This window comes from Emys orbicularis, chromosome 12 (assembly GCF_028017835.1).
Source record: "Emys orbicularis isolate rEmyOrb1 chromosome 12, rEmyOrb1.hap1, whole genome shotgun sequence".
Lineage (NCBI taxonomy): Eukaryota > Metazoa > Chordata > Testudines > Emydidae > Emys > Emys orbicularis.
Window position 1 is genome coordinate 30,827,918 of NC_088694.1, and position 21,994 is coordinate 30,849,911.

Here is a 21,994-nt window from a genome sequence, read left to right on the forward strand (position 1 = left end):
GCAGGATCGGGTGTCCCTGCAGGCCCTGGGAAGAGGCATGGAGCCAGAGTGACTTAGGTGCTGTCTCAGAGCCCTCTGGAAGAAGGCGGATCCTGCAGATGGACGGATCCATGGTGCTGGGAAGAAGGTTTGGGTCTCGCGGGGGGCAGAGGCAGGAGTGGGGCAAACAAGGCAGAAGGGCCACTAGCCCGTGGCCGAGCTCTCCTGGAGGCAGCAGTGGAGGAAGCGATAGTGGGACAGTGAGGCGTGTTATCCAGGGTTGTCTGGCCAGACCCTGACGGGCAGGATGGCTCAAACTCTGTCACACTGTCTGCCTGCGGGCTGCCCCTGCTGGAGCTGCACACGCCCTAGCCAGGCTAGGGCCTTCTAGAGAAAGAGCAAGCACCATCCCATGGGCAGGGGGAGAGCCATCTCTAGGGGCCCTGGCAATCCCACCCTCCATTCTGGGCACCTTGACGCCAGGGAAACAGGTGCAAACTGGGGGCTCAGATGTGAGCAGTGAACACGCTCAGAGCCTGCAAGGGCTGTTTCCTGGAGAGACGGACGGCTCACTCCTGCCTGGCTCAGTGATGTCGAAGGCGACAGCAGTGGGCCACAGCTGGGAGTGGTGCAGCCCAAGTGGTACAAGGGGGTAGCTCGGAAGAGAAGAGGTCTCAGGGAAAGCTGGCTGGGTGTAAGCTGTACCAGGGTGGGGGATTATTGACCAGGGCAGGGGGCAGTGACATCACTTGGGCCTTTTATGACCAGTCTGCACTGGACAGGGAAAAGGGGCTGTGGGAAGGGTCCTGTGCGGGAATACTGGACAATCCCACTCGGCATGAGTCCCATTTCCCAGGGAGTTGGGGGCGCAGGGGGTGGAGTTACCTGGAGAAAGGCAGACCCAGCAGCATGGATCTAAAGCTACAGAGGGAGAGCACAGCACGGCTAATGCAGATACTGGGGAGAGTGGAGGGCTGCTGCCCCAGGTCCTTTTAAGAGGAAGCGTCTCAATGTGCCAGAAGCTGCAGCCTCTGTGGAGCCAAGTCAAACAAGTGGCATGTGCATTGCTGCAGCATCTGCTGGGCTTCGGAAGCCACCTGTTCTCCCTGTGCAGCTCAGCCTGCTGCCCCCAGGAAGGCGCCTGGCTAGAGAACTTGTCAGTTCCCCCCAGACACAGAGGCTGCTGGAGACAGAGTGGAGCAAAGGCCTTTCCTCAGCCCCGCAGGCTCTCAGATGAGAAGCAGCTGCTGCTCAGGGCTGAGTGATTTGCAGGGGCAGCACATGGCAGGGGTGGGGCTCTGCTGGGGCCCTTCCCTCTGCCAGCCTAAGGGTGGTAAGTGGGGATCCCAGCTGTGGGGATCAGCAGCTGAACAGAGGGTTTGTGCTGCCCTCCCCGTCAGAATGAACCCGGACAGCACAGGGTGGGGCTGATGCTGGCCCCTCTTCACTGCTGGCCGGCCCAGGCCCCATCACTGCACTCACTACCCTGCAGCTCCAGACTCGCTCCTTCTAAATCCTTCCCTGCTGAGCCTTGCCTCATCTCCCACTCTGCACCCTCCCCTCAGTGCCTCCCCTCCTCTGCTCTCCTCCCCTGGGTGCTAGGTGTGGGGGCTGGGCTGTCCTGGGCCAGGCGGGGGGCAGGGGGCTGAGCTAGATACCAGGCTGGGGTTCCCTAGGCCATGGCGCCAGGCTGGGGGAGGTGAGCCGGGCTGGGGCGGGGGGGTTAGGCTGCCCTGGGCTGAGCTAGGTGCCAGGCTGGGGAAAGGGGGCATGGGCAGGCTGCCCTGGCACCCAGCATGTTGGCCCTAGTGGAGGTACTGCAGGGCTGGGGGTGGTGGAGGAGGTGCCCAAGCACTCTGAGATCCTACTGATCATCAGGCTCCTGCCTGGGGCTGGTCCTAGCCCAGCCCCATGGGAAGAGCCGGTCTTGGCATTTATGGTAACAGTCCTCAGCCAAACAGGGTAGGGCTCTGCTTGGCAGTGAGATGGTGAGATCTCTGCTGACTGGCCAGCCTGGGCACATCCAGGAATCAGCTGACTGGAGACCAACACCCAGGATCCCACAGTGGGGGGATTTCCAAAGGATAGCGACCTGTCCCGTGCAGCAACGTCACTCACTCGCACGCTCCGTCCCAGCAGCCACGGTGCTCCTGGGAGCAGTCACAGACAGCCTGGGCACCAGGCACCCTCCCAACAGCTGTCCCTGCTGAGCCCCACTAACAGCAAACTGGCTCTGCCATGTGGGAAAGGTGGGGGGTCCAGCCTACTGCTCTTTCCCTAGCCACGGCAGAACACCAGGTGTCTCCCGAGCCAGCAGGGAGCAGGCCTGGCTGGGGCAGAGGAGCTGTTCTCATCTGCAGGGAGCCCCACTCACCTCCTGCTGTGGCAGCCCCTCCACTCTGTCTCCGCTGTTCTCTTCTTTCTCAACGTTTCCTCTAGACAAAACAACCCGATAGAGCATTAGCCTTTGCCCACCCCAGCAATGCCCCAGCGCCTGCAAGGTGAGAGCCAGCTCCCTCACTTTCACACTGCCTGGGCACCCTTGCTGGCTGCCCTCCTGTCATATGCCCGAGCATGGACCTGCTCCCTGATCTCCACCTGCAGGAGGGAACTGACATTCAGGACATTCTCAACCTTTATGTTTGCAAAGCTGGCAAAGAACCCAGCACCAGTCCCGGCTTCGGGCTCAGTTCTGGGATTCTCTGGTGACACACATCGCCCCTCACCCACCTGCTGCAGCACGCCAGCCAGCCAGCACTTCTTTCCCCATTTCCTGCAATCGGGGGCTGTGAACTCTCTGACCAGCCCCTCACCCCCGCAGCCAATGAGCTGCTCCCCAAAGCACAGCACAGCATCTAAGGGGCTTGCGTGTGTCAGTGCCCCTGGCTGGGTGGGAGAACCTGCGCCTAGGTGAGTGTGAGTGGCACATGCACCTCCCTGGCCCATTGAGGGAATTCACCCAGGGGAGCAGCTCCCACACACCTGGTACCCTGCCTGCCCTCTCCCACTATGATACACAGTCATGCCCAGCAGACACTGGCATTCCCCTGTTGCCCTGCATGCACAGGCACCCTGCTGGGCTGCTGGCTTACCCTCCTCTCTGCTCTCACTCCGTTCTGATGCCCACCCCCAGAGAACAGCATGACGCTGGTCCTGCTTCTTCTGCCCTGAGGAGCCAGCCAGACCCCTGCCTCCTCCTGCCCCCACCCACCTTTCTGCAGTATCCTGTGCCCCATCGCTGACGCCCTGCTCCGCAGACAGCAGCTTCTCGTCTGGCATGCCCACCTTCTCCAGGAAGCACAGTGCTGGGTCTGCTCGCATGGCGTTGTACCTCTCGTAACCTGCCAACACCACAGCTGACATTAAACGGGATACTGTCCTAGCCAGGGGCCAGGCCACCCAGGACCGGCTTTGGCTAAACTCTGGCTGTGCCAGTGGGGCCTGCCTGAGTGCACCTGTCTCCAGAGTTAGGACCTTGTTGTCTGGCCCACAGATGACATGGCCCCTCAATAGCAAGTTTCACCCAAAGCATCCAAAGCCCCTCACAAATGGCAGCTGTTTAATCCGCAGCCCTTCTGTCTGGGAGACAGAGACACAGGAATCAACCTGTCTGCCCCAGAGATGTAGCCACTTCTGGGATGGAATGCAGCACCAGGGTAACAGTTTAGGACAGGCAGTACAGACTCCTGTCTCCAATGGAAATTGCAAGAGGAGTTTCAAGAGGCAGAATGTATTGAGCTGAGATAGAATTTGGCCAGGAATGTGGATGCTCCCCCCAAGTCCCTGAGTCAGGCGCTTGGTTTGATATGGCCACGCTCTGCAACAGCCCAGCGCCTGCTAGCCCCACGCTGCCCCCTTTATCAGGGCGAACACAGGTGTTGGAGTGTCTCTACTGAGTCACATGGGGCGAGGCCCAACTCCCCGCAACTTGGGAGAGCTGATGGAGCTACAGCCCCAGGCGCTTTGGCTCAGCCCGGCCCCCAGGTGAGCTGGCCTGGAGTGGATGTCCGGGACATGAGTGCTCAGCACTGCCAGGTCATGGCAGCAAAAACATGCGGCTTGCTGGAGCTCCTCGCTGGAGCACCCAGGATGGGGTGGGGCCCCGTGTGCGACATTCCACTAGCTCCGCCCTGGGGAGGGGTCTGGAACATCGGCATGGTGCTCTGAACTCAGCAACCACTCCTGGCTCCTGGCTAGGGCAGCGGGAGTACCCCAGCACACCGGGGCAGGGAGCAGCACTTGGCAGGGGCAATACCGTGTTTGAAAACTCCAATAAGCAGCGATTTATCGGCCTCTGCATTCCACCAGTCCACTGGGATCTCCATGTAGTCGATGTCCGGCAGCAGCACGTCCAGCTCCCTGAGAGGGACAGGCCATGAATGCACCCTGCTCTGGACTCCCCGGGAACCCCTGCTTCTGCAGACAGCTGAGTGGGCGATACTGGGGGAGCTGGGGACTAGCCTTCTGCCTTGATAGCGCTCTGGTGATTGCTTCTCCAGAGACACTGGGGTCAGGTCCTGCCTTCCGCTGTGTGCGAGCTCCCCAGACGCCAAGGGGACCAGTCATGGTCCCAATCTGGACTGACACTGTGCTAGCTGAGTCCTGCTGTTGGCTTCCCCTGCACACACACGTGTCACAGGACCCTCCTGTGTGACAGGGATGGTGGGCATGGCCCGACCCCCACCCATCCTACTCAGCCTGGCTGGCCCATGAGCTCCCAGGGCTCATTTGAATGGTATTTGCTTTAAGGCTGGGGAAAGTTTTCACTAAAGCTACCAGCCACCGACAGAGCAAGAGCAAGGGAAAGCAGCAATCTGCTGGAGTGCACCGAGCCTTCAGAGTGGCAGGCAGCACCCTCCCTGGCCTCCCTTCAGTGAGCTCCTGCACCTGTGCTGGGCACAGGAGCACCCTGGGAAAGCAGCAGCGTCTGCTGAGACAGGAAAGCGGAGGGTTTCAATAAAGGATCAGGCTCAGTGAGCTCAGCAAACCTTGCTCTCCTCTACCATCCTGGTGGCTCCCTCTGCCACTGCTCGTTATGTGACGCCAGGGCAATTACCAGGCTTTGCCCAACCCAGCATCCCTTTGGGGACTTCAGGAGCCAGAGGGCTGCAGCCATTTCAGTCCCCCATGCTCCCTGCAGAGCAGAGGGAGGAAATGCAGGTCCCAGCAGGCAATGCTCCACTACGGTCTGAGCCACCTGGCTTGGGTGCCCAGGCTAGGTCAGGACTGACTGGGGGCTACAGCTTCATATTAGAAGTGAATTTGTTGGGCTGCACTGTGGGGAATCCTGATTCCCAGCACGCAGGGGCTGGCAGGGTTAGCCGCAGGCCTCTGCACTAGGTGAAGTCATTCCAGCCAATCAAGCTTCAAATTAACGTGCACCTGCACACGTGTGTGCATCTCTGGGGAGTGCATGAGCATAGGGGGTCTGCGTGTGCCTCGGCATGCACACCCATGTGTACATGTGTATGCATGCAGCCCAGCGCAGTTCTGAATGGTGTTATTTCACAGGAGCAGTGGTCCTGTCCCCTGGCCAAAGGAGCCCGCTGTCCCTGCTCAGCTCTGCTGCAGAGGGAGCTCTCTAAGCTGCAGGGGCCAGCCTCTAGGGCTCAATCCTGCAGTCTCTACTCAGGCAGAGCCGCCACCAATGGCAACAGGAGTTTTGCTTGGGTGAGAACTGCAGGATTTGGCTTCAGACACTGTGAGGTGACTGACCCCCTCACACTGGCACAGTGCTGCTGGTGACTTCAGCTAGACAGTAGCTGGGCAGCTCCCCCATGCCAGCGCAGAGCAGGCAGGGAGCTCCCCATGCAGCAGGGGCGCTGCAGCCAAAGATATCTGTCGCTGTAACTCCGCAGCTGGGCATGCAAACCGATCCAGGCTGCTGAGAGCATCATACCTGGCCGGGATCCCTTCGAAGGCTTTGTCAGCCACCTCTCCCAGCACTTCAGCTTTCAGATAGTAGAGCATTCGCACCCGCAGCAGCACCCTGCCAAGGGAAAGGGGCAGGTCAATACAGACAGAGCACTGGGCTAGGATCCAGCATAGCACAGCCCCTACACACAGCGACACAGCGTTTATGGGCCAGCTGGTCTGTATGGCAGCATGGGGCAGTGGGGATCGCTGCCCAGGCCTGCAGCATGTGCGGTTATATACCAGGACAGACATGGGGGGAAGCCACTCCCCTTCTCATGACACCACCACCCAAGGCTGAGCGCAGGCATGGCAGCAGCTTCGCCCGTCCTTAGCTGCCCCTCGCACTGTGACACAGCAGGACATCCAGCCCCTGGGGCTCAAGAGGGGAGGCCTGAAGCAGCTGGAACATGGGGACTAGAGAGCAGGCCCCGTCCACATGGGAAAACGGCTCAGGCTGGCAGGGAACAGGCTCCTTAATCAGCTCAGTGGGCTGTGGGCCTGATCCCCACCACCTGGGCATTGGAGATCTCACCTCACTAACCCTGTAATCAAGCAGGCTTAAAACACTCATGAAGGAGCTCACCAGGAGAGGGGAGGTGCCAGGCTGGGTACCCGCCTCCCCAGCAATGGCAGCGACACACCTCACTCCTAACCCAGTGAGGGAGGGGGCTGCGCTACTTACAGTGCTCATGGCTAGGAGAGCTCTTGCTGGGAGCTGGGATGCAGCATCCTCTGAGTGGGTGAGGAAACAGCTCTGGGTTACTGATTTGTTAAAATAATGTCTCTCAGTTCTCCCTGCAAAGAGCTGTACCTGCTGGGCCCCACTCTCCAGGACCCAAGAGCTGGCCACCACCCTACAGGGCCCCAAGAGCCATCCCCCTCCAGGCTCCACCTCCCCAGCCCACAAGAGCAGCTCCCCCCAGGCCCCAAGAGCCATCCCCCTCCAGGCTCCGCCTCCCCAGACCACAAGAGCCACCCCCCCAGGCCCCAAGAGCCGTCCCCCTCCAGACTCTGCCCCTCTGGTCCCAAGAGCTGTCCCCCTCCAGGCTCCGCCTCCCCAGCCCACAAGAGCAGCTCCCCCCAGGCCCCAAGAGCCATCCCCCTCCAGGCTCCGCCTCCCCAGACCACAAGAGCCGCCCCCCCAGGCCCCAAGAGCCGTCCCCCTCCAGACTCTGCCCCTCTGGTCCCAAGAGCTGCCCCCCACCAGGTCCCAAGGGCCGTCCCCCTCCAGGCTCAGCCCCCCGGGTCCCAAAAGCCGTCCCACTCCAGGCTCTGCCCCCCCGAGGTCCCAAGAGCCGTCCCCCTCAAGACTTTGCCCCTCTGGTCCCAAGAGCCATCCCCTCCAGGCTCCGCCCCCCCGGTCACAACAGCCATTCCCCTCCAGGCTCCGCCCCCCCCGGTCACAACAGCCGTCCCACTACAGGCTCCGCACCCCCGGGTCCCAAGAGTCGTCGTCCTCCTGGGTCCAACCCCCGGATCCCAAGAGCCGTCCCGCTCCAGGCTCCGCCTCCCCGGCCCCCAAGAGCCATCCCCCTCCAGGCTCCGCCCCTGGGTCCAAAGAGCCATCCCCCTCCAGGCACCACCCCCAGGTCCCAAGAGCCATCCCCCTCCAGCTACCACTAATGCACAAGTCTGCACCATGGGGTGCTCAGGTATTTGACCTGCCCTGCTTCCCAAGTCCCTGACCGCAGACAGCTGTGACAATAAGGAAGTATCCTGAATGCCAGCTGAGCTGTGGGGAGTGCCCTGCACCTACCGGCAGGAAGATGAGAATTCCGTAGGGCTGCAGCTTTACAGCACGGCAAAAACTATCCAAGGTCTGACGACCCAGTGGGCACCGACCCAACATCCCCACTGGCCTCTCCATACTGACTGCCCAGGTCCGTCCTGCCCCTTCCTCTCCAGACTCTGCGCTGCAGCCCAGTGGCACGATGCCAGCTGGGGGCATGTGGCCTCGCTCTGGGCCCAGGGCGGGACGCACAGCATGGAGTGTGCGCCGCAGTCCCCCAGGGCAGGGGCTCACACTCACTTGTTGCAGTGCTGTTTCAGGTGCTTTTTGTAGCTGTCATCGTGCAGGACTATCTCGGGGTTGCAGCTGGCCAGCCAGTCCGCGTTCTTTATCTCAGGGAGCAGCATCTGGTTCTTCATCTTCTTCCCCTTCCTGCCCCTGGGCACTGGGGCTGACAGCCCTGCAACAGCGAGAGGGAGCGCATTAGCGGCACTGCTGCAGGCCACATACCACCCTGATGGGCACCTGAGAAATGCGCTGGATCAGACAGGACACAGACACTGGCTGGCAGGAGCAGTGCAGCTGGAAGGACTGAAAGCCAGCCCTTGTAATGATCTTTAACCCTCATGCCACAGCTCAGGTGGGAGTGGGGGAGCCAGAGAAAAGGCAGGCATGGTCTCCAGCATACCCAGTGTGTCTGTCCAGGCACAATCCCATAGCAGAGCCATGCGTACGTGGTGCCCTAGTTAGACCAGGTCAGGCCATGCCACATCCACACCTTCCCAGCAGCCTAAATGCATGGGACAGTTCTGAGCGCAGGAGGTGGCTTGGCAGGACAGGCTGCTGGACGCCGCTGCTGGCAACCCCGCCCACAGAACGGAAGCAAGCTGGCCCGGGCTCTCGGCAGCCTGAACGTCGACATTGTCAGATACAGGCCCGTGGAAAGATGTCAGGTTGTGTGCTGGGACAGGGAGCAGGTGCTCCAACACCTACCTGCACTCTGCCTCACACAACCCACCTCCCCACTGCACACCAGCAGGCCCAGACCAGCCACGGCTCTCCCCAATACACTCTGGCCCGCACCCTCAGCAGTGCCATTGCACATCCACATCTCCCTGCACTGCTGCGCACAGCCAATGCTCAGCGCTTCCCTAACACACAAAACAGACCCAGCTCAGGCTCTAAACTCAGCTCCACTGTAGCCCCACCAAAGCTACTCCAGCTTTCTCCGGATGGAGGTGAGAGCAGAATCCATCACAGACATCAGGGCCAGACACCCCTGATGAGATGGCATCCAAGCAGATCTGTACCCACGGCACCTGCCAGTCAGAGTCCTCACCTCTTCTATACAGCAGAGCCAGCCTTATGCCACGCAGGTGGGGACGGAGTCGTCCTTGGAGTCTATTCCCTGGATTGGTTCCCTGGCCACGTTTCCCTGTGTTTTCATTCCAACCAGCTATTGCCGTTTCACTACTTGCATGAATCCCTCTAACCCTGGACAGGCCTAACTCACACACACTTCCTCTCAGGACAGGACCAGTTCCCCTTCAGCAGCTCTCCAGACCTTTCCCTGCTGTGGCTGCCATTGCACAGGGTCGGGGCATGGGCTGGAATTCAGTCCTGTATTGCCCGCCACATGCCCAGACTCATGGAAGCAGAGGCCTCCCCAGGAGCTGACTGAGAGGTTCCGAGGCTTCCCCTTGCTAGGGATCCAGCTGGGTTACATTCAGTGCTGCAACTGCAGTGCAGCGTTCATGACCCTCAACGGACCATGCCCCTTGCTCGTTGCATTACTGAAATGTGAGCCCATAAGTGCCACCCTATCAGTTTTACTATTGCTCCATTCCATGCTCGTGCACTGGTGTACGCGCAGTGACGCAGCCCTGCCGGCGTCCCAGGTGTGTGCCATGGTTCCTTTGGTCTGTCTGACCAGCACATGCCTGATCCCCCAGCCCCGGACCATCCTACTGAGATGGCTCGAGTGCTGGACGAAATGGCGATATTAACTCAGAACAGTAGGCGATGGCGTCATTCACGCCCAGGGAGAGATGCAATGGACGTGAACGTAACCCAACAGCACCAGGCATGGGGGGATTCCTGACTGGACCTGGGACTTCAAATCCACCACAGAGCCCGGCTGCTTTCTCCTGCACCGCATGGGAGAGCCTCACACTTTACACTGCTAACAGCCTCTGGTATGCCCTGTGGAGCGGTAACGGGAGCAGCTGCCTCAGCTTTCAGCATGGCTCACCTGTGACAAACTACTGAAAGGCAGCGCTGGGAGCCAGCCGGAATGAGCTGCCAAACTTAAAGAACATTGTGCCATGGATCGGGGCACCCACACAGTGCCCCGCCAAGGGGTGCACTGGCTACTTGCCAGGTGCCAGGCCTCATTTGTATTAGATCTCAGTACCCCAGCTGAGCATTCCCCCCACCCTTTGTGAAGCGCTGGGGGATCTACAGTCAAGCAGTGTCCCACAGGGGATGGCGACTACAGAATGGAGTGGAGTCATCTTTAACATAGTGTGGCTGCCTGCAGAGACCACAGGTCCAAGCATGCAGCCAGCACTGGCCACACCTCCATAGTTCTGAGAATAAAGGCCACTATGGGCTGCACTCTGCAGGCGACATTTGCCCCCCATCCCTGATGGGCCCAAGCCTGTTCACTGGTCTAAGTAACAAACTAGGCCTCAGGATCAGGCAGCTCAGGTTGGCCTGGTGCCCTAACTCTCCAGCCCAAGGTTCCCTCTCAGCTGGGCCAGGGCTGGCCATCTCCTGTATCAGAGAGCCCCTCTGCCATTGCCTCCAGGGTCTGGATGCAAGTCAGCCCTGTGACCCCCTGGCCCCCACACAGTGGTTCCTTGTTGCCCAGCTCTGGCTCTTTGTGTGGCTTCTGGGACCCACTCTAGTTTAACTCTCTAGTCCTGGGCACTGAAAGCTGGGCGTGCTGGCAGCTGAGCAATAACTGGCGGGAGAGAGAGTACCTGAGTGATTTTGCAGGGCCTGGTTCTGGCCGTCCTTCGTCGGAGTGATCAGATCCCAGATAAAACTCTTAATCTTCTCATCTCCCTTGTAGTGTTTGACGCAATAGACCAGGAGGGCCCGGCAAATCATCTCCATGTCCTTCTCGTTCAGGTGCCATTTGAACCGTCCGTGGGTCAGGATATCCTTCCAGCGCCCCCAGCTGGAGGAGCAGAAACACACACCATAAACACTGCAAGTGACTGCACTTTTCTAGTGCCCTCCAGTGGGGAGCTCACAATGCTGCATGGGACACTAATGGACAAAGCCTGGCCAGTCCCTGGGGAAGTAGGGAAACCGAGGCACAGAAAGGGGGTGGGATTCATCAGCATCACACACTGGGTCAGTGGCAGAGGCAGGAAAAGAACCTAAGAGTCCTGACTCCCAGCCCACGCTCTAGCCACAAACCACACTTCCTCCCATAGACGTGGGGTTTGGTCACGCAGCAGGTCCCCCCTGGCGGGGCACTAGCTCTGCAGCTCCCTGCCAGGTTCGTGCCCCCCTGTGCAGCAGCCTGTAACAGGCACAGACAGACAATTGCAAACATGTGACACCAAACCACCCGAGAGCCACAGCTGCGCTTGGGGTCAGCCCAGCCTCACATGGCATGCAGATCCCAGATGAGACCCACCCGAATATGAGCAGGTTCTTCTCCACGCGGAAGCACTCGGCCCGCAGGTAGCGCCGCGTCTTCTCATTGAGGCGCCGCGAGCGCGTGGGCCGCTCGTCGGAGTCACTGTCCAGCTCCGAGAACTCCATCAGCTCATCCTCCTCGAAGGAGTTGTAGTGCTTGGTCTGCTTGCGGACACGGGGCCTGTCGATCACTAAGCTCTCCTGCAGGGGGAGATAGTGAGACGCTAGTGCGCCCAGAACCACCCGGCAGACCCTTCCCTCTGCACGGTGCCCCCCTTGGCCGCTCGCATGAGGTGTGGGGATGCTTCCCTCCTCTGTGCCGCCTTCTGGCCTCAGCAACTCCTAGCACCACCCAGCTCTCTCCAAGCCTAGCATCACACCCAGCATCTGGTACCAGACCCAGATGGCATGTTCAACGCCCAGCCACTATGGACTGCCACCCACAATTAACTGTGGGTGCAAAAAATGGAGGTTACTTACTGTAACTGGAGGCTCTTTCAGACTCCACATGTGAGTAGGCAAGTACCCCATGCGCCCGAGTCCAGAAATTCTTCCAAGCAGTGTTCATTGGCCCCCACACACGTCATAGATCTCCTTATGCTCCCAACCGAGGGTATAAGAGACAGTGCAGGCTGACCTCATTCCTCCTCTTATCGCAAATCCAACAGGATCTGAAGCAGAGGGGAGGGAGGACGGGTAGTGGAATACAGATAGGGACATACATCTTGAAGAACCTCCAGTTACAGTAAGTAACTTCCATTTCTTCTTAGAATGCTGGTCCCTGTGTGTATTTTACATGTGGATGATTGGCAAGCAGTGCTTGGAAGCTGGTAGCAAAGATGCTTGCAGCACTGCAGATCCCACTGCTGTGTCCGCGGCATGAACTAAAGCGGAGTGCATTGTGAACATGTGGACAGAACTCCAGGTGGCCGCTTTGCAAATGTCTTGTAGCGGGACATCATGTAGGGATGCTGTGGAGGTGGCCTGCGCTCTCGTGGAATGAGCTGTGACACCCACAGGGGGAGGGATCTTTGCTTCCTGATAGCACTCTAGGATGCATCCTGAAACCCTCTTAGAAATCCTCTGGTTTGCCCACGCGATCTGCCTGAAATGGCAATAAAAAGTCTTGGTGATTTCCTAATGGGTTTCGTTCTTTGCAGGTAGAACACCAGGGCACGTCAGACACAGAGGCAGTGAAGTATCTTGTCTTCAGCAGAAGCATGAGGTTTTGGGAAAAGTACAGATAAGCAAATACTTTGGTTGATGTAGAATTCAGAAACAACCCTGAGGAGAAACTTAGGGTGTAGGCGAAGGGAAACCTTTTCTTTGTGAAAAACTGTAATAAGGAGGGTCCGCAATGATGGCTCACAGCTTGCTGACCCTCCTGGCTGAAATGATAGCTACTAAAAATGCCACCTTCCTGGACAGGCAGGTAGGTCATGGAACATGTTGCCATGGTCTCGAAGGGCGAATCGATGAGTGTCGACAGTCCCACTGTGGTGTGCCCACTGCGTGAATATCTCGCTTAGGACTGAATTGTTCATCTCCCACGCATGGTCCATCAAGAAGTGACTGCTCAGTTTGGAGCTGTGGATACCTGGAAGGTAAGTGGCCTGCATCATGATGCGATTCCAGATGCACCAGTCCCAAAGTTTGATGGCTTCCAGCTTTAACTCCGGCAGGTGATGTCCACATGCATTCCATCATCTCAATGGTCTGGACTGTTCACAAGTAAGGAGATTGATGCAGTCATTGAAGCCATGAAATTGGGAAAAGCAGTGGGAAAAGACAGTATCTGTCCTGAGTCCCTATATAACCTGAGTTCACTGGCATGGAAATGGGTGAGAAGTTCTTCACCCACATTTTGGAGACCATTGAAATTCCCTGCGTGTAGCAAGAAGCCAAGGTCATTGCACTCCTAAAGTCTGGGAAACCTGTGGATCACCCTTCTAGTTCTAGGCCAGTCTCTCTTGAGCACCACCTACAAGGTGATGGAGCATATGATTGTGAACCAAATCGGTTCCACAGTGGACAGTAGCCTACCCAAGAAGCAAGCTGGTTTTCGACCGCACAGAAGTTGCTGTGACCAGGTCCTGGCTTTCACTACAAACATTAAGGCTGAATTCCAACGAAAACTCAAGATTGGTAATGCTTTCATTGATCTGTCAGCAGCACGTGACATAGTCTAGAAGGATGGTCTGCTACTGAAACTGGCCAAAGTGAACCCGTGTGTGGATTCTCAGGCTACTGAACACCATGCTTAGTGGCCAAAGGATGTTCGTATACCTCAGAGGCAAACCAGCAAGCTGCACACTTTAAATAATGGGCTACCACAAGGCTCTGTACTTGCTCCGACCCTCTTCAATGCATATGTGAGCGATATACCTGAAATGATAGTGCAGAATTTTGAGTATGCTGATGATATGGCACTTACAACTCAGGCTCATAGCTTTAAAGAACTTGAAGTGACCCTTACATCCGACCTTAAGAACACAGAGGAGTACTTCGAAAAGTGGCATCTGAGACCAAATTCAGGCAAATTGGTAGTCTCTACTTTCCACCTTGACAAGAGAATCGCAGAAAACACTCTGTTGAGTTTTGTGGTGAAACTGTGCATTAAGACCCAAAGCCAACATATTTTGGCATCATTCTTCACCACACATGGACCTTGCATGACCACCTCAAGACAGTAGCCTCCAAAGCAAAGACTTGCATCAACATAATTCGAAAGTTAGCAGGAACAAGCTGGAGATCAACTGCCTCAGTGCTACAAACATCGGCCTTGGCCCTGATGTACTCAGTTGCAGAGTACTGTACGCCGATGAGGACAAAAAGCTGCCACACACAACTTGTGGATAGGCAGCTGAATTAGACCATGCAATTCATCATGGGACCTTTAAAATCAACACCTCTACTGTGGCTTTCTGTATTAGCAAACACCGAATCCCCAGCTATCCATTGAGATATAGCCACAGCATGAGAACTTAAACACACCAGACTACCCAGAACTTCCCATCTGGCAGGTTATGGATAACATACCCCAACAATGCCTGAAATTGTGAAAACCACTTTGGACCACACGTGACCATCTCATGTTTCTGGATCTGGGCAGGGAATGGTGAAGTGTCTTGTCCTCATCTACCATTCCAAACAAGCACATTATTACTGACACAACAAAATGCCCTCCCAGTTTTGTCCTGCCACAGATACTTTGGACCACACTGAACTGCATTTGAATAAACCACAGAAGATGTGGCTACTTGATGTACAAGTGGAAAATCAAAGACTCACCTTTGCGTGACTGCAGTGAGAGCATCCAAACCATCGAACACATCATAACACAGTGTCCCAAATCTGGATTCAAAGGTGAATTGGATGATATCCATGTCACAGAGGAGGCCTTGAAATGGCTTATAGATCTACAACTGCATCTATAGAATGTTGCTTTGCAGATGCCATACGTGCAATAGAGAGACAGAGAGAGCCAGTTTCCAAGGAGAGGGGACGAGACCTCCATCTGCCCTGTTTGCATCATGGTGGTGATACTGTCTGACATCACCTGTATATGGAAGGAGCGAATTACCAGAAGGAAAGCCTTGCATGCAAGGCGGACTACCCACACTTCTCCTACGTTTATACGTAGCCTGGCCTCTCGTGGGATCCAGGTTTCCTGAGCAGTGTAGTTATTCAGGTGAACACCCCACCCCAGAAGGGAGGCATCAATCACAATGGTGGTTTTGAGGGTGGGCAGGTTGAAGGCAACACCCACCATGACCTTTTTCGGGTTCTACCACCAGGCGAGGTAGGCAATGACTCCAGTTGATGTGGTCCTTGTTTGGTGGATAGATCGAGTGGATCCAAGCTTGTAGGTATCGCAAGTGAAGCCTGGTGAACAGTGTCATGTAAATATGTGTGGGCATGTGGCCTAACAGTGAAAGGGACATGTGCACTGTAGTTCTTGGTTTGCAGGTAATGCGTGAAACCAGATTGCTCATTATGTGAAACCTGTCTGCGGGGAGAAATGCTCTCACTGAAACCAAGTCCAATGTTGCTCCTATAAAGTTTATCATCCTTGTGGGTAACAAAACAGACCTTTTTCTATTTTTGCAAACACCTAGAGCTACCAGAAGTTTTATGAGAAACTCTGTTGCCGACCTGACCTCCGCCAGGTGATAATAATAAATTGCATGAGGAGGGGGTGGCCTTGGCCCAAAAGGCTGTCTCTAGTGTTTCCTCCTGGGAGCTGGAGAGTTTCCAGGGAACACGGAGTGTCCTTTAATGAATGCAGGGACTTGAGTCCTTTAATGAATGCAGTTAGACAAACACCTATCATGGATGGTCTACATAATACTTAGTTCTGCCCTAAGTGCAGGGGACTGGATTAAGTGACCTCTCAAGGTCCCTTCCAGTCCTACAATTCTATGATTCTATGACTCATCTGTTCTCTCACTGAAGAGATTTGATTCATCAAAGGGGAAGTGCTAGATGGCGTTCTGGACCTCCCTAGGAAACCCTGATGATTGCAGCCAAGAATTCCTCCTCATGACTAAGCCAGAGGCCAGACTTCTGGCTGCTGTATCCACTACTTCCACTATGGCCTGGAGAGCTGTTTTTGCCATTAGCTTTCCCTCATTTATAAAGGACCGAAATTGGGCTCTATCCTCTGTGGGAAGCTTATCTATGAAATTCGCAAGCCTGGAATAGTTACTGAAGTCATATTTCACTAACAGAGCTTGGTAGTTAGCAACACGAAATTGCAGGCCTCGGAGGAGAAGACCTTTCTTCCAAGGGGATCCAGTCTCTTAGAGCACTTGTCTGTTGGGGTGATCCTTTGATAGTGTACCACGCTCTTTCTGTAGCTACCTGTACCAGTGAGATGGGGGCAAGGTGGGAGAACAAAAATTCAGTTCCCTTAGTGGGAATGAAATATCTCCTCTCAGCTGTCTTCAGAGTAGGAGTACAGGATGCTGGATTGAGCCATACACTGTGGCTGGTTCTAGGCTGGCTTCATTAACCAGGAGGGCCATCTTGCTTGGTCCCTGAGGTTTCAAAATATCCAGAAGCTGGTGTTGAGGGTCCTGGGCTTCCTCCAGTGGGATCTGGAGGTCACTGGCAACTCTTTGCAGTAGCTCATGGTACTGCCCATTGTCATCCAGCAGAGACAGAGAGGAAAAAGTGACCACTTCATCCAGGGATGATGAAGAGACACCCATCAGAACTGTCACTATCTGCGGATCTGGGTCAACTTATTCCTCCTCGTACACTGACAGATCCAGTTGGCAGGCGGGAGAGGAGCAGTACAATTCTTGAGAAGGGCCCAGATGCTTAGCATACGGATCCACGGCCCCCAACAAAGCCAGAAGAAGGGCGTTGATCGGTTGTGGGGGACCTCAAGGAAATCGGTACCAGAGGTGCCTGAGGAGGTCATACCCTGAGGAGTAGTAAGCGTGACACTTAGACTGTCTGTCAGGGCTCGACTGTCTCCAGGGAGATAATGGAGCAGCTACCACCTCCAACACATCCGAGTCCAAAAACTGCTCCACCAGTAGTGGCTGGGCTATCGGTACTGGAGTGCTCCTGCCAGAGGGGTGGAGGTGAGATAGCTCCTGAGACACGGACACAGACTCCTCCTCTGGTGCAATATCCCTTAAGAGGGCTGGGCGGGAGAGAAGGAGAGACTTTGGAGAAGCGAGGAAAATATCCTGTAATGTTATGTAAGTCTCTATACGCCCCAGTGTCCGAGGAGTTCCAGAGGCCAAGTCCAACGGACCCAGTGTGCCCACAGCTGAAAAGCTAGGAGGTAGAGATGATGGATCCAGACCAGGACTTGCAGATGGAACCAGTGAATGTTGGTCCTTACACTTTGGTACTGAGGTAGCCGACAGAACTGGGGGGTCTTTTTCTTCCACACTTTGCCCTCCAACCTGGGGGTCTTTAGCTGAGCTGGTCCTTAGGTTCTGTTTGTGTTAAGCCTCACCTGACCTGGACAAGCTCAGGGAGGAAGCACATCTCTCTCTTTATGCCCATGAGTGCCCTCTACTCTCAAGGGAAGCCCCTGAAGAGGAGTCTTTGGGCTTAGGTACTGGAGGCTCCGCTCCTAGGCATGTGCTTGGAGGAGCAGTGCTCATAAGTTGAGGCTGATGTACAGGGGGTCTCCCTGGCCCAGATCGGAGAGGGGCCTCATAGCCTTCTCCATCAGGTACTTCCTCAGGCGAAGCTCACAAGCTCCTCGGTTCCTGGGAGGGAAGGAGCGATAAGATACAGCACTTTGCAGGGATAGGTGCCTCACCTGGACAGTAGAGGCAGCGTTGATGTTCGCTGCTGATAGAGAAGGAGAACTGGCAAGACATGCAATTCTTGAAACGTGGGCATAGTCCCAGACCTGGGGAAGGATTCCCCAACTGAGGAAAAAAACCACACTTACTATGAACTTTAACTAACTAGCGACAAAGAGTCCTGTGGCACCTCATAGACTAACAGACGTATCAGAGCATAAGCACCCACGAAAGCTTATGCTCCAATACGTCTGTTAGTCTATAAGGTGCCACAGGACTCTTTGTCGCTTTTTACAGATCCAGACTAACACGGCTACCCCTCTGATACTTTAACTAACTAGTAAGCTAAGAAAAATAGCAATTTACAAATGTCTTTATAGGTGTTATAACAGCTGCAGGAGGAGAAGACACAGAATTCCGACTCAGGCCAGGTGGTAGTAAGAAGGAACTGGAGAGGTGTCGGCCTGCACTGTCTCTTATACCCTTAGTTGGGAGCACGAGGAGATCTATGGAGCAGGCCAACAGACACTGCTTGGAAGAATTTCCGGACTCGGGCGCATGCATTCGAGGAATACACATCGGGACCAGCACTCCATGAAGAATGAGTGTGTGTATGCGTGGCAGGGGTGGGGAATGACAATCATTTGCAAGCACAAAATAGTGCCTGAGATACCACAGGTGAAAATTAGGCCCAACAGCTACAAAACTACTTACGCGTAGTAGCTGACTCATCTCTGACTCATGCCCCACCACTCCCAGGCAACACAAATGGTGGGGAAAATGCTGTGCTTCATGGCGGAATAATTTACTTGTAGAGGGGGTGGAGGGATAGGGCTGTGACAAGAGAATCAGACGATGGAAAGGTGCACGAAGGTGTAGGATACAACAGCACAAAAGCACCCCGCACCAACTGGAGTCACACCATACCCATATTGATTGCTGGTCCTGCTGAATCCCATCTCTCAGTAACACAAAGTCAGAGTCAGGCACACAGAGTCTCACACAGAGACACACACACACACACAGTCAAGCACACAAAAAGTCAGGCACGCAGACACACACAGTCAGGCACAGGCATGCAGTCAGGCACACAGACACATACACACAGGCACACAGTCACACACACCTCTTTTCCTGTTAGAACAGTGAAATCTGAAGAGCTTCTGTGAAATGTTGCCCATTAAGTCTCCCCTTTGCTACCATCTAAGCCCATCTGCTGTTGCTGCCCTAGCTGGAATTTCAGAAGCCAGAACCCCTCGGGAGGCACTGAAGCTGGCTGCACAGAGGTTTGCACTTGCCAAAGAAAGCTGGGAGAGGCCCAGCTGTTTGGCTAAGCATGCAGGCCCGGCAGGACACACTCCGAGAGCAGGATCAGAGGACTAGACTCCATCTGTTCACTCTTTCTTCCAAGCAGGCAAAGCCCTCATTCTTTGTGTTTAATGTTCTCTTCTAGAAACATCTTCTACCACAGACGGGGCAGGCAGGTGCCACAGGGAGCTGGGGCTGGGGTGGCTGGTACTGGCTAGGAGATGTTCCCAAAGGCTATGCTGTGAACGTTCCTGAGGCTCTGCTGCTGGAGAAAAGGCCGACTAGCAAGTGTCAGGAAATAGCCTGGCCTCTCAGGGTACTCCAGCTGCCATATTTACCCACTATTACTGCTGGGTAAAGGGCAGTTTACAGGTGTGGGCAGCACGGCATCAGCCAAAGCAGAACCACTTGCAAACACTCAGTTATCCCAGTGACCCACCCAAGCGCAGGACAGCTGAGAGGATTCCCTGGCTGTGCATTTACTGTCTGCATTTCTCTTATCTTGGACAACAGCAACAGGCTAGTCAGTTTCACTTCCCAGTTCCCCTGCACTAGCTCAATGCTGTGATGTTGGATTGCAAACATCTCCATCCAACATTTTTAATTCACAGCAATGTCCCCGTTGTTTTATCAATGAGGTTTCTGTTCATATTAGGTTCAATAGAGGGGTTTTTCTTTTAGCAGACAAAGCCCAATGGTTGGGCCTGACCAGTGCTCTCTTGGAAACAAACCCAGACAATACAAAGCCAGGCAGAGGGCACCAATATACACAGGCTTTACGGGCAACACAGGCATGATCAGAACAGCGTGAATCCTACGGCCTGGGGATTCCAACCCCCACCCCCATAGCAATATGTCATGCACCCTGACTCCACTGCACTCCCCAGGCACTTTAAAGTTAATTAAGTAACCCTCTCCTCACGAATTATTAGTCACTTTCATTCACACAAACAGACCAGGAGAGGAAGACGCTGTGCTGCTGCTGTCGCCTTGCAAACCCCCTAGCACAACACCAGCTCACCCACAGGAGCTTCCTTTCAGCAGGAAAGTGTCCCCAAATTCTGCCCTGTCAATGCAATAGGCTCCGAGGCACAGGGCTCCTCTCACTACACCACGCTCTGACAGCAACGGCTGCAGCCTAACCAGGTCCAACTTCTGCAGGACCAAAGTGTGTGTACAAGTGTGCGTGTGTACACGTGTGTGTGTGTACACGTGTGCACATATAGGGAAGGGAAGGGAAGGGAAGGAATTTGGGCCAAACAGATGCAAACCAAGGAATTTAAGTATAATTCTTCCATTCCCTTTTACAAAGCTGATGTATAAATCACCAGCCCCTCCCCCATGGACATGCTAGGGCAGTGGTCACTAACCTGTAGATCGTCCTGGACACTTTCCCAGCCGATCGCGATCTCTGGCCGCTAAAAGTCCGGTGGTGCAGCAGGGCTGCCACTAAGGCAGGCTCCCTGCCTGCCCAGCCCCATGCCGCCCCCAGAAGTGGCCAGCACACCCCCACAGCCCCAGGCGGAGTAGAGGGAAGAGAGGGGTCTCCATATGCTGCTCCTGCCTGCAAACACCATACCTGCAGCTCCCATTGGCCGGGAACGTGGAACTGCGGCCAATGGGAGCTGCGGTGGGCGGTGCCTGCAGAGAGGGGCAGTGCGTGGAGCCACGTCCCCCCCCCCGCCCCCAAGGTTGCAGGGGCATGTTGGCCCCATCTGGGAGTGGCATGGGGCTGAGGCAGGCAGGGAGCCTGAATTAGCCCTGCTGCAATGTGGACTGGGAGCCGCCTGAGGTAATGCCGCCTGGCGGGAGCCCAGACCCCAACCCCCAGCGCTAAGCCCCCTCCCAGAGCCAGCAACCCATACCCCCTCCTGCATCCTGAACCCGCTCCTGCACCCCAACCCCCCACCCCAGCCCTGACCCTGCTCCCAGAGCCAGCACACCACACCCCCTCCTGTACCCCAACCCTCTGCCCCAGGCTCAGCCCGGAGCCCCTCCTACACTCCGAACCCCTCGGCCCCAGCCCAGAGCCTGCACACCCTCCCAAACCTCAACCCTCTGCCCCAGCCCAGTGAAAGTGTGTGTGTGGGGGGAGAGCGAGCAACAGAAGGGGGGGGTGGAATGAGTGGGGTGGGGCTTTGGGGACAGGACAAGGCAGATCCTGGGTTGTACTTAAATTCAAAAAATGATCTTGTGCGCAAAAAGGTTGGAGACCACTATGCTAGGGTGAGCCATGAGGACTTTCAGCCTGCAGCAACAGCAGTGCTGGCTTGCAGTGATGCCCCTCGAGCAGAGCACGGATACTGCATCTCACACACAGACCCATATTGCCACAGGATTCCCTCCCTATTAACCAGGGACATGGCCTCTGGGTGCAGCCCAGGCTGCCAGGGCCTCCCACAGCCAGCAAGCCACACGCGGCAGCTCCTGGTTAGCAACAGCTCTTGAAAATTCCTCCGTGTGGCCACTGGGATGGGCAAGCAGCACATTAAGACTAGCCTGGGCCCGAAGGGATAAGTACACTGCTTTGGAATTAAACAGGGCTGCGTGAGGCACGATAGACCCCTGGCACCCTGGCCTCTCTGATGAGAGCCGCTCCCCACAGAGTCGCCTAATCGCCATTCAGCTGGATTTCTGGTTTAATGCATACACTAAATGATAGAAAAAAAACTGCTGGAGGCCTGGGGTTAGTGCCTCAGCCGCGGAGGGATCAGGGCCAGGCAGCGGCTTCGGTGACTCCTGGTAAATGCTCAGTCCTGCTGGTGGGGCAATGAGAGCCCCGAATACAGTAACTCCTCACTTAAAGTCGTCCTGGTTAATGTTGTTTCGTTGTTATGTTGCTGATCAATTAGGGAACATGCTCGTTTAAAGTTGTGCGATGCTCCCTTCTACCATCGTTTGGCAGCCGCCTGCTTTGTCCACTGCTTGCAGGAAGAGCAGCCCGTTGCAGCTGGCTGGTGGGGGCTTGGAACCAGGGTGGATCGGCAGCCCCCCTATCAGCTCCCCGCTCCCCTAAGTTCCCTGTGCGGCAGCTACCCAGCAGGCCAGCAATTGCCATTCAGCTGTCCCTCCCCCCCACTGCCATGTGCTGCTCCCGCCCTCTGCCTTGGAGCTGCTCCCAGAGACTCCTGCT

The 21,994-nt window shown here is 55.8% G+C and overlaps 1 protein-coding gene across 1 annotated transcript in view; it reads right to left on the reverse strand.

The window, feature by feature from the left end:
- Positions 1-21,994, reverse strand: part of CHD6 (chromodomain helicase DNA binding protein 6) — a 195,416-nt gene that overhangs the window by 29,199 nt on the left and 144,223 nt on the right. The window contains exons 22-28 of the mRNA XM_065414628.1: positions 11,277-11,479; positions 10,609-10,808; positions 7,925-8,084; positions 5,879-5,968; positions 4,235-4,338; positions 3,191-3,320; positions 2,354-2,414 (exon numbers count right to left, since the gene is read on the reverse strand). Of these exons, the coding sequence (XP_065270700.1) occupies positions 2,354-2,414; positions 3,191-3,320; positions 4,235-4,338; positions 5,879-5,968; positions 7,925-8,084; positions 10,609-10,808; positions 11,277-11,479 (948 nt within the window). The remainder of the gene's footprint in view (positions 1-2,353; positions 2,415-3,190; positions 3,321-4,234; positions 4,339-5,878; positions 5,969-7,924; positions 8,085-10,608; positions 10,809-11,276; positions 11,480-21,994) is intronic.